This window comes from Patiria miniata, unplaced genomic scaffold (assembly GCF_015706575.1).
Source record: "Patiria miniata isolate m_02_andy unplaced genomic scaffold, ASM1570657v1 HiC_scaffold_9, whole genome shotgun sequence".
Lineage (NCBI taxonomy): Eukaryota > Metazoa > Echinodermata > Asteroidea > Valvatida > Asterinidae > Patiria > Patiria miniata.
Window position 1 is genome coordinate 22042044 of NW_024037076.1, and position 16394 is coordinate 22058437.

The 16394-nt window shown below is 36.7% G+C and overlaps 1 protein-coding gene across 2 annotated transcripts in view; it reads left to right on the forward strand.

Annotated features, from left to right (window-relative positions):
• LOC119720060 (transcription factor 12-like) overlaps positions 1 to 16394 on the forward strand; it is a 108033-nt gene that overhangs the window by 42033 nt on the left and 49606 nt on the right. The window contains exon 1 of one of the 2 annotated variants that reach the window (XM_038189581.1): positions 15556 to 15836. The exons of the other annotated variant lie outside the window; for it this stretch is intronic. Within the exon in view, the coding sequence (XP_038045509.1) occupies positions 15723 to 15836 (114 nt within the window). The 5' untranslated portion in view covers positions 15556 to 15722. Of the gene's footprint in view, positions 1 to 15555; positions 15837 to 16394 lie in introns of those variants that run through there. 2 annotated transcript variants of the gene reach the window in all.

The following is a 16394-nucleotide window of genomic DNA, read 5'->3' on the forward strand; positions in this document are numbered from 1 at the left end:
TCAAATGCGGTATCAAATTAATGGGACATTAACTTTTTAACTTTAATATGGGCAATTCCATGATAATGTAACGGATGTTACATTCAGAGCCTAATGACCAATTTCAACAACAAATATTTGTTGTCAAAGCAACTATATTCAGTTCATCTCTAGCTTAGGCCTTGATGTATAACATCACATGATTAATGTTGTATTGTGGTTGAATTACTTAATGAGATTTAAGCATTGTAAACGACCATTACGGATGTGACGCATTTTAACGTAGGTTTTGAATTTCAGTACTCTCTGATAAAAGTCTGTAAAGTTTCTTACACAAATTTAATGAAATAACTAAACAAAGTGTTAGATATAGCTTTACTCTATAAAAACACCAATTACATTGTAACATTACGAATGTTACTTGCCAGAAATCAGCTTCACACACGTGATAAAAAAACATAATGAATCAGGATATTTTAAGTTCTGTGTGTTATATTTTATAAAATATGAACCTTTCTCCCTGCCTTAAAAACAAAAACCTCACAATAAGTTTGCATTTTGCATGTGAAAACAAGATGCCAACATGACTACCTAAATCGATAACTGTAGCCCCAAAGTCACTTTTTATGACCCCAAAAACCGCAACATTTGACCACATTCTATCTCACTGGCACACCACTCGATTATAATAGATCTGTTGGTCCCCTTAAATTGGATGTACCAAACTTGAGGTTGTGATGCTTGCATTAAATGTAGTTTTTGAAGTTTTCATACATTTTCCACTTTTCAGCCATGTCCACTTTTGTGTGGAATTGTCCTTGTACCAAAGGTGGGTGGGCAAGCTGTAATGTGAGTTACCAAATTCATCCCTCTAAAAATTGTATTATTGATTATATGTTGATATATGACTTACACCCTAATGATGCACATGTAAGGGCACTAAGCAGATTTTTCAATCAGTGTACCGTACAGTATGAGGAAACTTTTAAATGCAAGGCATTTAAAAAGAAATTCTATATCCTTTTCTTTTGGCTGGTTTTTTTTGTGTAGTTTTGTCACTTAGTTCAAGGGATCTTCTGGGAGAAAAATCTACCCTTCATGCTTTGACTTCATAGAGTTGACGGAATACCCCCTCTAAATTTCGAGTTACCATGGAATTGCGCTTTTTTGTGAATGGGAATAATAGTGTGGTGGAGCAGTTTTCAATGTGTGGTTTGAAACTGATTGGTAGCCTGGTCGCTGATCAGCTCAGGCCGTTATCCGCAACCAGGCCCCACACCGGTTATGAACCAGACGTTTAAAACTGCTCTATCAAACTATTATTGCCTTATTTTGTACCACCAATATAATGCGCTCTCGACCAATAGGAATGATTAAACTGTCCAAGGTGTTTATGAATAAGGGAATAAATGTGTGCTCCGGAGGTTTTTATCACTCGTTTAATACCGCTTAGAGTCTGGGTGCTGATAATTACCCGAGCCGGAGGCGAGGGTAATTATCAGCACCCAGACTCTAAGCGGTATTAAACAGAGTGATAAATACCGACCGAGCACATATTTATTCCCATTCATAAATACCTTATCCGTAAAAAAATATCAAATAATTCATTCAAAAAATCCCGATTTTGTTCAACAAGTTCACTTCATGCTTTTTGAAACATCCCTCTAGCAAAATAATGGAGTGTTCAGCTGGCGAGTAAGATGTAAACAACCCTTTTATGGAGATTGACGCGCGCGTAACATGTTCTGCGCGATGTCATGCAGAACGCACCTGGGGCGTTGCGTTTTGAATTTAGAACTATAAAATTCTGACTCGCTTGTAGTGTTGCGCATGCCTACGTGAGGATTGTGAACGTTCAACCAATGAAACGGTAAGAGGCACTGGATTTTTAGGAGTCCACATTTTATTGTGACACTGGAAAAGTGTTTAAGACCAGCTAGCCATGTCTTTATCATCCGTTTAAGACCGGCCACGTGACGGGCTCTCGACCAATAGGAATAGCTAAACTGTCTGAGGTATTTATGAATGTTCATTAATAAATACCTTGGAAAGTTGATAGCTTCTGATCGGTCGAGACTCGATCACGTGGGAGTGCATTAACGGTGATATAAAGACCGGCTTCAAAAAACGAGCGAATAAATGGCCCCTGAACCAGTATTGATCCAGCATCATACTGTAACCTAAATGATTGGCCAGATATACAACAGTCCTACGGTAGCTTGTAACAATACAGCAGTACACATGCGCACAACCACCATCGCGTGAAGACTTACGCACTCGTATGCAACACAGTTGCTATGCGTACGCGGAATAAGTCTTCACCATAGATTTAGAATATAAGGACTGTTTCTAATTTTGTATGGTCTTCACACGACATGTTCGTACTGAAGATAATAATACGCTTACGACGAAAGCATGGATCTGCGATTTATTTTCTGTAAATACGTCGCACACGGACCTATTTCCTTTTTCTAAACTGAGCATCTCTGTAATTCTGGACACAAGGAATAGTAAACGAAATTCCAGCTTCCTCCGTCAGGTAAAAATTTGAAAAAAATTGTTGTAATTTGTTTCGCTATGGCAGCAGAAGTTCATACTCTGGACATCAGTCATAATGCAATGCAGCTAGAGGAATAATGCATTGAAGAGACAGGGTAGCATATCACACTCATTTAGCTAAAATATGGCCCCTTGACATGAACACAAAAAGTCTGGAAATATCGCAGGTGAAAAAGTCACAAAATTGGAGCATTTTAACTGTTTATTTCCTTAAAATTATGATAAATAATAAATGACCCGGTTGGGGGATGGCCGCTGTTAAAGCTATAGTGCATCATTTGCAGCCATCCGAAAAGTAACTGGCGTAATTATTGTTGAAAAACATACTTGGTTGAAAGATAGTAAGGGGACTAAACTCCCTGTGAAATTATCTGGCAAGCTGTCATTTTGAAGTAATCAACGAAAGAAGGCCTTTCCAACGGTGCTTCTTAAGACGCACCATAGGAAATTTAAATTAGTAGTTCGTTTTGTTATTCGGCAAAGCGCGCGCAAGCATTGGCACGACGCACGCGCGGTTGCTATAATTCGTCAGATCAGTGCGCGACATCGCGTAGCTGCGATCGGCTCAGTGAGAACATGTCTCGGACTCTGAATTCAGGCCCAATTCAAAACATGATTCAGCAACTTTTGATTTGAAATTGACCTAGCATGCTGTTTTTCTCGGAATATACAGCTGAAGCTGAGCTGAAAGCTCATCAGGTTAGTTGTTCAGTATCCTTCATTAGATTTTGAGCACTTTTGTTGCTTCAAACGAACAAAATGCACAAATTACAAATGATGGACTATATCTTTAATGGACCGCACCCTTCGGCTTGGTCCGTTAACAGCGGTCATCCCCCAACACGGCCATTATCACATAGTGAAGACTGGGTCCTCACACTGTTGTTCCTAAATTAATATGGCGCACACAAAAAATCCAACCACTGTCTGACATGCATTGTACCAGTATGTAGGATGCGAAAGCTACTTGATTGTCTTTACTGTTGCAATTCAGATACTAGCATGTTTCTACAGAATATACATGACATGGATATTGGTCTTGAGCGATACATGTTCATGAGCACTTCTACATGCACATGTACATCAAGAGTGGTACAAGTGGCAGCAGTCAGAAGTCAGTTGAGGCCATCAGTCACATCAGCAAGTCCAGAAAGGTTTGGAATAGGAGCCAATGCCAAGCACACCTGTACAGGTGCACTCTTGACAGGAAGCAATATGCATATCAGATCATCCTATATGGCCATGGGCAAGCCTTCCAAATCAAGTCAAGCATTTCAACTACCTACATGTACCTTCTACACGAACCTGGCAAGATATACATGTATAGCGGAAAGAATGTAGTATCCTGCTGCCACTTTTTTCCAATCAATTTTGAATCCCCGGCTCCAACAGGTTTAAAAAGGGGCCACATTTATTTTGGGCGGTTAGAGATGTAAAAGGGGGACAGCAAAGTTTGCAATTTTATTTTTTAAATCAGATTTTCTTTAAATTTAAATTGAATTTTTATTTTTTGTAGGCCACTCCAATTTTAGTAGTTACCCGACTAGTATTTTTCGGTTTTTCCCCTGCCCTTTTCTCTCTCTCTTTCCTTTCTGCTTCTCTTCTGTGGATACAATGTTACATGTAGTTATTCAATGAACATCCATGAGGTCTTGCCAGGAATCAAACCTGACCTGGACTCTGGAGAAGAAAGAAATCTCTTCTGTGGATACAATGTTACATGTAGTTATTTAATGAACATCCATGAGGTCTTGCCAGGAATCAAACCTGACCTGGACTCTGGAGAAGAAAGAAACTGTCATGAATTAAATGCACCAGTCTTATCCACTCGACCATGAGCGCTTGTTGCCGGTGAGAGTTAATTTGATATACTTAAGGTGCCCATTGAATTAAGGTGAGGTCAAGGAGAGGTCTTAATGAATATTTAATAAATTAAAAATTCATGTTTCAATTAAATGTTCATGAATGATGTATGGTTAAGTAGATTTTTTCCAAACTTGATCAAAGGGGTAAACATCTCGCGTTGAATCAACACTCCTTAGTTTTGTGAATGCGTTAACCTGTTGGATGTTCTGAATGTACATGTATATACATACACAGGCATTGGAAGTCAGTTAGTGTGCGTAGATTTGCCCCGATGCTGCTTAGCAGTAGCACTAGTTAGCAGAAGATGGACAGTAGCACGCGGTCATGGAAAGGAAGTTAACTATGAAGGTTCTATGATGGCGTTTGGCGAGTTTGAGTCAAACTACTAAGGAATCAAAGAATCAATGAAGCAGTGAGGGCCTAGGAGCAACAATTCTCCAAGCTACAAAATAATGAGGAGTGTTTAACAAAAAATTAGTATGTGATAAGTCCATACTTTCTGTATGTGTCTCGGGGTTGCTGTTAGATCCTTGGATCCGTAGTCTACGTGTAGGTGGGATTTCCATCTAAACTTTCCCTTGAAAAAAATCCTCCAAAGCCACATCAAGTTAATGGGGGCAATTTCAAAAAATGATAATAATCAGTCCAAGCCCTGGGGTTCCGTAAATAAAATGGATTTTACTTTTCCGCCCAAGTTGAAGAAAAACATGAGGTAATGTCCATGCGACCTACATACCTCCATGATAACAAGTTCTATACTCTGATGGGAGTGGCTCGATCCGCACATGCATGGTAAAGGTGTGGACCACAACCCCAACTGTTTGTATACATTTGTTTTCCTTTCAGGGAGGCTATGGGTATTATCCATTATGGTGGGAGAAATCGAAGTTTTCAAAATCGGTTATCATAATTTTTTTTTCAAATCGAATAACAGTTATCTGATTTTACTGGAACTTTCCATTCAGCTCTCAGTCATACATTTAGTCATTTGCCTACAAAATAATGAGTGAGGTGCTGCATGCAATACCCTCTACGATAATTGGGTATTGTTTGCAGGATTCAGTAAAAAACACTCTGATCAGTCCAATGGGCAGGCTATTCATGAACCAAGAAGACCATACATGTTAGCGTCGGTGAGTGAATGCAGATTCAGTCAGAGACCATGGAGCAAATTGGTGGGTGCTCCAGATATTTTTTTTAGCTTGTGTCACAAAAATGACAAATAGTAGAATTCAAACCGTAATAGTAGAATCAGACTGTATTGTTAAAAATTTGGATATTAATCCGACCACTATTTATCAGTAAACTTGGATAATTAGGCTTGTCTTCCTAAAAATGTTTTCGCATCCGGAGTGTTTAGGAGAAACCTTAAAAATTGAATCAGAGAGCTATATCAACCTTAATCCTAGACACGTTGACGATGTTAAATTTATTCACCATTATTCTAGAACTAAAGCTTTTCATGAGTCACTTTTTGTCAGATTCCCCCGTTTGTGGAACACCCTGCCCGCAGACGTTGTGGATAGCCTGATCTTTGGTCTGAACACTTTCATTGCTAAAATGAGGGTACACTGGCTGACTCCTGGTGTGAACTACATGTCAGTTTTGTACAGATGGGACTTTGCTAAACCTTGCGTGTTTGTTTGCTTGTTTGTTTGTTTATCTTGCTTGGGGCTTTTGTCTGTATGCTTGTGCGGTCGTTGCTTGTTTCCTGGGTCGTTTCTTCGTTAGTACGTTTGTCTGTTGGGTTGTTTGTCTTCCGTCTGTCTGTCTGTCTGTCTGCTGGGTGGGAGGACTGTTTGTCAGTCCGTTTGTTTATTTGTTGTTTTTCCCTTTGCTTTTTGTTTTTGTCTTGTCTGTTTTGTTTTGTTTTTGCTTCTTGTCTGTTTCCTTTCAGAGGTTGTGTTTTTTTGTCTGTGGGGTCACTTGTTTCTTGTTGGATTGTCTCTGTGGAGTCTGTTTTGGGGTGTTTTTTTGGTCAAGTTGCATGTCTTACGTTTGTCGGGTAGGGGTCTGTTTGTCGGTCGTTTGATTTTTTGTCTGTCTTCCATGGTCTTTTTTTTTTTTTTCCTTGCTTTTTCTTGTTAATATGGTGCAATACATAAAAATTAAAAAAAAAAATTCCAGGAATTTGTGCTATTTTAAAGGGTTTTTCTTTTTGCTTATGGGATTATGTATTATAGTGTGAGTCTGTTATAACGTTTGTGTTTTTGCAAAATAGGGTTTTTAGTCATGCTATGGGAGAGCTACTTGACAGTGATTTAGTTCACATTTTAACAATCCCGCAGGGGTGTGCAATTATCTTGGTGTAAGTGTCTTAGTCTTTTTGTATGGTTTAATGTGTATTTTTAAACTTATGTCTTTTTTTGATGTCTATACTGTGTGTAATATTATTATTATTTTTGTTTTACCCATTGTAAATTTAACCCTGCGAAATAATAAATGAAATGAAATTTAAAAAAATGATCTGCTTACGAATGGGATACGCATGTGGCTTGGAAAAAACGTGCTGATTACAATGCCATTTTGTTTAGTTACACAAGACCCACTCAAAATTTAGATCTGAGATACATATTGCAAAACATGTGCCCAACGAAACATCCATGCACAGCATACGTACGCCCGTCTCGCATCACAACAATTAGCTATGTGTAAAGTGTTCTTTCAGCATTTGACGAATGCAAATCACATAGGAATGTGTGTGAATTAATTTTGTTTTGCTGAAAGAACGCACACCGTTTTTGTGATCCGTGGCAGAACTTTAACATGGTGGTTGTCTTTAAAATTCTGTGAGTGATTTGAATGATTCTCGTACTAAAAGAGAGCTTATGAATCGGGCTTTCATATCCTAGATTTTGAAAGTGCCAGCAGAACTTCACTAGTTTCGTTTTTTTTCTCACCCTGTACACTTCCAATGTTTTGCACGTATGTACATGTACAATGTGTTTAGTGAAATCCTTTTTGAAAATTGTAAGGATCTTGGCATGAATTAGGTGAACTCAAACAGTTTTTCTATTGTTTTGTGTCTAAAAATAGTCGTACAGATCCACATTAGTCTAAAAATGTACATGTACCAGTATGGTGACTTAAACTGGTGAAAAACAGAGGACTTGTATCATGTGTGAGCCATGTATTTCAGACATTATACAATCAAATGGACTAAATTACAGTGAAATTGACCACATTGCCCATGCATTGTGTTTAATGAGCTTTCCAAAGGCAAGGTCCATTATTGATCGGTCCTGTTTAAATGTATATTTATCCATTTTAGGACTACAATAGATAAACTGAACAATCATTTGGTATTACATGTATGTTTATTATTATTACACTCAAAACAAAGTATGTACCTACAACTGTACATACATACATAATGGTATCATGTACAATAAATGAGATTCATAATGTAAGACAGTTTACCCATTCCTATTACATGTAGTTGAGAGCCCGTCACGTGGGAGGTTTTAAACCGGTGATAAACCACTGCTGCGTTCTGAACCACATCGCGCAGTACATACTGTGCACGCGCCAATCTGCATATATAGGAGATATTTAACACTACACCCTTGAGGCACATACCATAGACGTGGCGAGAGTGGTGTTTCATGAAACATGAAAAAAAAATTATTGAACAAAATTGTTGGAAATTTGTGAACATTTGACTTGTTTTGACTTTTTGATCGGAAAGGTATTTATTAATGGGAATGTTTGGCAGGTATTAAACAAATTTCATGTGACACTGGCAAAGTGTTTAAGATCAGCCAGCCGGTGTTTTATCAACTGTTTAAGACTGGACACGTGACAGGCTCTCGACCAATAGACTGTGTGAGGTATTTATGAATGTAAAATAATGTACATGTACATCAGAGGTCATCAGTTTATTCAAATGTCGGTCAACTTGATACTGCTGGGTTTTGCAATTAACCATGAAATAATTTCAGTTCAAATTTACATTTACATTTGAAGATGCTGCATTACCAATGAAATCGAACAAATCTGTTAATGTCAAGGTGTATTTATTTCAAATTACAAAAATGTAAGTGGAAAGATCAGAGTTTTCTATTAAACAAAAGTTATAAGTAGCGAGGAAATCCTTTAATACTTTTGATTTATTGTAAGTGAGCTTTGCAAGGCTTTCAGGTTACATTAAAAAAAAAATACAAAAATAGAGTCTTTCTCTAAATGGCAGTATATTTGTGTCCCTATTCATCAAGGCTTGACTTCCACTGGAAATCTATGCATGACACAAATAGTACATGTGACATTTGCCTAGTAAATTAGACCTTTCCAACTGAACCAGAGACAGTTTAGTGCTTGTACTTTTCATACTTTTTGAAATACGTGTAGTGACATACAAAAAAGTGATTTTCTTTTGTACAGTTTCAAATTTTCAAATAAAGACAATACTTTGGTAATTGTAAGGGGGTTTCAAAACACCATAACGATACAACGTACCGATGGGAGTTCAATTTGAGCAACTGGATAAGTAACATGTATGAATACATAGGTACATACCAGTTTGGGTGCTTTACATGTATGTCCATGCCCAGCATGGTTAAAGGGAATGTACATCATTGGCTTTTGCTGCAATTTTCAGAAAGGAACTATTCGAGGGGTTAGTATAATAGATCAAATATTATTTAACTGACATGTTTGAAGTTTTGTCTTCGGAAATGCTTGAAAAACCAAGAAAAACAAAAATGTTTAAGTAGTCTGGTTCCCTGACTCCACTAAAGATAGAATGGATAAATTTATAGATGTCAGAAAATTTTAAGTTAAGGGGAACCAGTCTAGCTGGCCTGCACCCGTTCATGAACATGTAACCAATAGCAAACAAAAGTTGGACTGAAAAAAATTGTTAATTCGGAGCAGTAGTTGCAAAATAGTTAGGTTTTTTCAACGGTGGTCGGCCGACCACCGTTGGAAATGTACACAAAAATACAATTTTCTTGAAAATGACTTGACCCCTTGTGCCATAATTTTACAGGATGCTTTAGGCTGGCATTTACCAACATCCTAGTAAGGTATTTCGCAAAAACTTGGTAGTTTTATTTTTCGATGTTTGCAAATGTTGTATATTCCCTTTAATGTGACCAAAAAAAACCACTTTTTTTTCTATTTTGAGAGTTTGCAACCCTCAGTAAAAGGCTTTTCTTTTGGTCTGCTTTGGGCACAAAAATCTCCTCCCTGCAAGTAGACTACAGTAACGATGCTGTTGGGGGCGTAGGAACCCCTCTACCTTGCAAAAACTGAATTATTGTTAAGCTGCAAGTAATTTGAAATTTGTAAAGTGATTGATTAACGATGGCATTGAATCAGTAGGTAAAAAAAAATGGTCTTCAAATTATCCATACCTGTACACTTTTGATTTAAAATGGTCTCATGTTTTCAAACTTTGGAAAGTGACTAATGTCTTAAAAGTGTTTATACTCGTACAATGTACATGTACATGTATACTGTACATGTACATGTACAATGCTGAGAGTAAATTCCATTTCAACCTACATGTACCTTACATGTACTTTACCGGTATGTCATGTATACACATCAATGCAGAACTGTTGATTTACATACATGTACATGTGTACCGGTATGTATGGATACCGCACAGTGCTTGCTTGTATATCAATTGAACATCTTTTTTTTTATGGAAGTGGAACATATTTTCCAATGTTTCTAACAAATCAACAAGTGCTTACGAATCCTTACAATTCTTAATGATGAAACATACATGTACATGCACATCTCTTACATACGTGTACACATGTAATATATTTATTTACATGCTAATTCTGTTTCCTTTTGAAGAATTTTTTTCAATTGTGAATACTAGAGTGATGTGAAATTGTGAAATTTGTGTGTAGTTAACGTTTAGGTACAATAATAAAGTATTGCTCTCATGATAATTCAGAATTGAAGGAATTTTACTGCTTTAAGAGTGCTCTAATAAGCCTGTTGCACTTGACCTTTCATTTCTGAAACTGAGTGTCCAACAGGTGTAAATGTATTGCATTTGTCTTGTTGAGTCCCTGTCCTTGTGAATAGTATTCAACATGTGGGAGTTGCTCTCAGCTCTCATCCAACACAGCTGTTGCCTCAACCTCAAACATATTGATTTTTCTTGCTGTTGTGTTTTCCTGCATTTTCTCACATCTCTGTTGTATTACCATCATTGTATGGTAGAGCAGTCAACCAACAAACTATAACCAAAAGCCTGAAGCGATATCTTATGGGATTTTAACAGATGTGCTTGGTCTCATCACAGGAATAACATGCAAAGAGAAAGAAAATAAATGAATTATTGACTGTTCATTTTGTACCGATATTATCCAAGTAGTAGTTTGATGGTAAGTCTTTGGATCGTCTTTGGAAATGATGACACATGTACATGTATGTGTCCAGCACCTCCAGTCATTGTTCTGTTTGCAGTGATTTTAGAAATCAACAGACAACATCTAACATTAACTGATCTAGTTCTTTCCTGTTGATTTCATTCATTTCCATTCCACACTGTGAGTGGGTCCAAATACAGTGAAACACTGGATAACAGAGCCTGAAAGTAAAAGGTCAAGCAGCGAGCTTCCGGAACCCTTGAGCGGCCCGCCTATGGGCATTTTATACTAGGTTGCCCTTTCTCTTTGTCTATTTTTGACGATGATTTATATCAGTAATCACCCCAAGAAACATTCATGTTGGAATTTTATCTTGGTATTCCTCAAGGAAAAAGGATGAGAAATCACTAGGAGATACAATATAGGTAAAAATGAATTCTACTTATGACCTTTCACATCCGGCATTTTTGTTCCTAGGTCTCCTTGTTCGTTCAGGTTTGTTTTCATATCGTGTACTTGTTGGAGAGCAAAAGTGTATAACGACGTGAACATTTACCTGCCTGCAGTCTTTAGGTTCTAGATTTAGTCGGGCTGGCTTGATTGCAGTCCTTATCAGCGGGCATTTTAGGTTTTTTTTGTAAATGCTAACGAGTCCTTCAAGTTTACTAAAAAAAAATTGTAGTAAAAGATATTTTTAGTCTCCTATTTAAAATTCAGTTTTTACCCAATAACTTTGTACGAGTACACTAAGTTTCAGTAGTCCACATGTATTTTAAGTGAGGGATCAATTTTTTGCACGATATTTCTCTTTCACGTCAAGCAATTTTTCAGCTTCCATAAATTGAGATGCTTGTAACAATTTTACAACTTGGCCTTTTTCAGGGGAGATTTTTTAAGAAATCAATGTACCAAAAATAATTGCAAATTTGAGAATTTTTGCATGTTAATTTTCCTATTCGAGGAGTCCATAAGTGGCGCCAGAGTAAACTTTCAGGCCCTATTGCTTGGGCAAATTATTACAAATTCTGCTTCATTTAGGAACTGATCTAGTGTCCGGAAGTTTCACCAGGGACAGTTACGGTCACTCATGGGTTCAATATACATTGTTATATACATGTACGTGCACACACAAAAAGAGCAAGGTTTTATATTTTTTATTTTTTTTGGGAGGGGGGGGGGATATTGAAGTTACTATTGTAATTAATATGGAAATTAAAGGTCCACAATATGTTCACACATCAGTAATCCAGCGTGCGAGGTAAGTATCATAAATGTCAAGTCATATTTTGTTTCCAGTTGCAATGTACCGATACGTACTACATGTACCCGGTATGTGTCAAAAAACATGCCCTACTTTTTGTCCTACATGTAAATAACTCTGTTGATTACCAATGTAATTAAACCAAAATTCAGATCATGTAAACAAGGCATGACAAATTTTGTGGAGTGAGTTTTATCAGTTTTGTGCAAGGGTGATTTAAACACCATATGAAAAAAATATTCATTCAGAATGTCAATACAGTGATGGAGACTGTGATGGGAGGCACATACTGCGGCCAAAAGCTTCTGAAGGAATGCAGGATCACCCCTGATGTCATTGCACACCTCGATTGTTGTGTATCGTTGATTGTTGTGTGTTGTGAATCGTGTGTTGCTCCAAAAGATTGAGGTATGCAATGGCATCAGGGGTGAACCTGCATTCCTTCAGCAGCTTTCGGCCACAGCCTGCGCCCTCCGCCACCTTGTCCAGTGCAGTATTGACATTGGAAGACGCCAAGTTGAAATAGTCCGTGGGATGAGAGCCCAAAAACGCTTTAGTTTTCGAAATAGGCGATCTGGTTCGCCAACATTTTATAAAACTTCCCATGTAGATTATGGTGTACCCTATTGGAAAAGCTTTGTTCCCCGATCCACAGTTTGCTTCGGAATGAGAAAATCTGGGATAAAAAACACTGGTAATTATGCATGAGAAAGCACATAAGATACAGCGCCCTCTATTGACATAGTCAGAAACTTTTTCGCACGCAATGAGTGCTTGCTAGATGATACTTCTTTCATTTCACTTGTTTATTCTAGATTTTTGTTATTATTTTTTCATCAGGATGCCAAAAAATCTTCATTACAGTTTTGTTCAACTTGAAATGATCAAGTTTTAAGATCGAATGTTATGTACATGTATATGTCTGTATTAGCTACATAAAAATTTATTGGTATGGTTAAACCCCAGATCAGAATAATTTTGTGAACTCTTATCTCAGGGTAACATCTTTCAGTTCTGCTCCCACTTTTTTTTTTTTGGGGGGGGGGATTAGTTGAAAAGAAAAATGGCCATAAATGAAGTTATTGGGGTTTTTTCTTCAGAGTTTCCCCCTTTTCAATATCAGTGTGGCAGAAAGAAGGGATTACGGTATATACATGTACCTCATGAGTTGAAACGTCTGATTACAAAACCACTCAAAAAGGACAGTTCTCAAGTTCTCATACATGTACTGAAGTTGATTTTTTTATTACACTTGGATAGAAAATGACTCATAAAAATATTGGTGGCTATAACTGCAAATACTGTTTTTGTATTTTTTATATTCCAGGCACAATGTGGTTTAATAAATCACCAAATAGTGATGTATTCAATGTAATTTCATTTTATTTTATTATTTGATATATTTATTTTATATTTCTTTTTCTTTTTTGGGGGGGGGGGATTTAAACCCACAGTTTTTACCCACACAACTAGAATGGTATTTAGATGACATAATTTTGTTCAATCTATACTAAATGAGCTTTACTCTTTTATTTGCAACTGACAAAACGAGCTATATGAGCACATGTACACATCTTAGGCTGATTACATAATTGTTGTATAACATTGTTGAAAGTCTGTGGAATTGGCTTTATCAGAGAATCGATTCCTCCAAAAAATGGAATCACAACTACATGTAGGAAGCCTTTAACCCGTATGTAATGTAGCCAGGAATCATGCCCAAAATCACGATGCTAGCAACATGAGCAATGCTGCAACCCAGGAAATATGGGTTTATGGACATTGACAAATTGACTACTACATTTGTACCTTTTATTTTAGTTTTCTTTAGAAAAAAAAGTCTGACACGAATGACAAAATTTCCAGTTTTACATGGAATTGCCCATATAAATATATGCAATTCACCCTTAGATATTTCAGGCAATTTCTAAAATAATTCTTTTCAACTTTTGAATTTCTTACATGGAATCACCCTTTTAGAACCTGTTTTAAGCATCACTGGCCAATTGCATTATTATCCTTATTCATAAATACCGTACCTTTTCAGTCAAAACCATAAAAAAGTTGAAAAATCAGCAAAATCCTAATGATCAGGCTATTCCATGGTGTGCACAGCCTATTCAGGACAAACCTTTTAGATACATGCTGCTTAAGAAATTTGCTTTAGATATTCTGAGAGTTATTTAAGGCACCTGCTTGAGATGAAGATCAGATATTTTGGCCATGTAAACTGCCGTCTTTTAATTGTGTCTAATTAGGGCAATTTATTTCATTGTCGAAGAATCAAACATATCAAAGTTTAGAAAAATGTTTAGTTTTAAATGTGTATGTGGGTCACAGTCTTTTTATTTTATTTACATACCACTTAACCAAATTTGTAATTCTTTTTCATTGTTTTTTACAAACATACCAACACATTGTTGTGGGCTTTTAAGGGTATTTGACCTTGCCTGATTCTTTTTTGTTTTGTTACGGTTGAATAATAGACAAAGCCATCAGATTTCATTCTTTTGAGTTGAATCACGTAGGAGACGGGCCAGAGCAACAGATGGCTGCATTGTCATTGGTCCTTGTATATTGGACACTGCCTGAAGAACCTCTACCCCTCAAATATCATCATCCAAATAACATTTTAATAGTTATTGGATGTTAAAGAAGAAAAAATAATCAAACATATAAATTACAATTTCAATAAATCACTGAAAATAGTGTGCATATATTTACAGCCTGGATGTGTACAAGTACATGTATGTACTGTATTTAGAAGTAGTCAGAATATGTGTTTATGTGTCCTACATGTACCTGGTACATGTACAATGTACATATTAAATCACATAAGTTCAGGTGTAAGGAATATATGTTTTTATTGGCTTTGAACATGGACACTTAGAACATGAATAAACTGATACGAGTCTAAGGAACATCTTTTGTTTTGTCTTGTCTTACATTTTCTTTTTGTACAAGTAGTTGTAATTAATGCTATAAACCCATGTCTCATTAACAAAAACTGTATTAATTATGATTAGAAGGTTGTGGTTGGCAGGATAACCTTTTGCTACAGATGTGTACATGTATGATGAAGCTATTTGTTGCAATTACTGGTGATAATTAACTGATGACTCTGCATCAACAGGTACATCCTATACTGGAAATATGTACAAAAATGTAAACATATTGCACAGGCTGTTATGCAACTTTGTAGTGTATTCGTTTTTTATTACATGTTAGTACCGGTACTTACAGGAGTCATTGATACACATGCACGTACTGTATAGCATTGGGACAACGTACCGGTATTAGTATTAAACAGTGTTTATCATTATGCTCATTTTGATAAATTTTATGAGAGGAATTTGCATTTGAAAGAACATGGGTATAATTTTACTGCAAACTGCATAACTCCATGCAGGCATACATGTAAGTCACTGTTGAGAATATTGCTATACTTTGAAACACATGCGCAAGTACACTGAATTGTGCGTGGTACATGTATACTGTGTGGAGGATGGTGCCATTGTAAAAACCATGCTGACTGAGCACACAAAGGGATCTGCTCATTGTAAACACAACAGGCCCTGCTTACTTTACCTTCAAGTTGGTACAACGTGTAGTCTGACTGTGCATGCCCGGTGTGCTGTATATGCTCACATGGATGATACTGTAGTGGTGTGGATAACGTTTGCATCTTCTGCTTCTGCTATTTTTTGGTGAACATCGTACATGTAATGAACTTGAGTGTAGAGCCTACATGTAACACTATAAGGAGCTATATTGATAGACAATCACTCAACATGTTATTCCTAGAAAGCTTGGTAAATGTTGAAGACTGCATGAGTTTGGTGAGTTATTATTAATATTAGCAGCCATTACCTTTAACGTGTACATGTACCATTGAAAATAACTCTTATTTTTTTTCCTTTGGGTGATGAAAGAACTACATTTTTAGAATTCCATGTTTACTATTATATGAACATGTACATGTGTATATCATTATGTATTCTTGAACACTACTGGGTATAGGACTTGATTGTGTCTTTTAGCTGTGGACAGTACATTTACATTTATTTTGTAACTCCATGCAGTTGCTGTATGTACACAATCAAATCTGATCAAATGTAAACCCTGGTGTTCAGAAACATGTGCGTATGTGCATGTACTTGGGACAACTTGATGCCCTTTTGAAGGTATTGCAAAATTCCTGTAAACCACAAATCTTATAAAACCAATTACTCTTTCTCTAGAGTACTTGTACACTTATGCATCTGAATTTAAACATCTACAATTGAGTGTTTTACTGGATTATGTTTGGAGCTATTACCTTTATCTTTTGAACATGTGCGTACCATTTATTTACAAGTTGGCTGTGTTTGGACAGCCTTTTAGCAGTTATGAGTCAA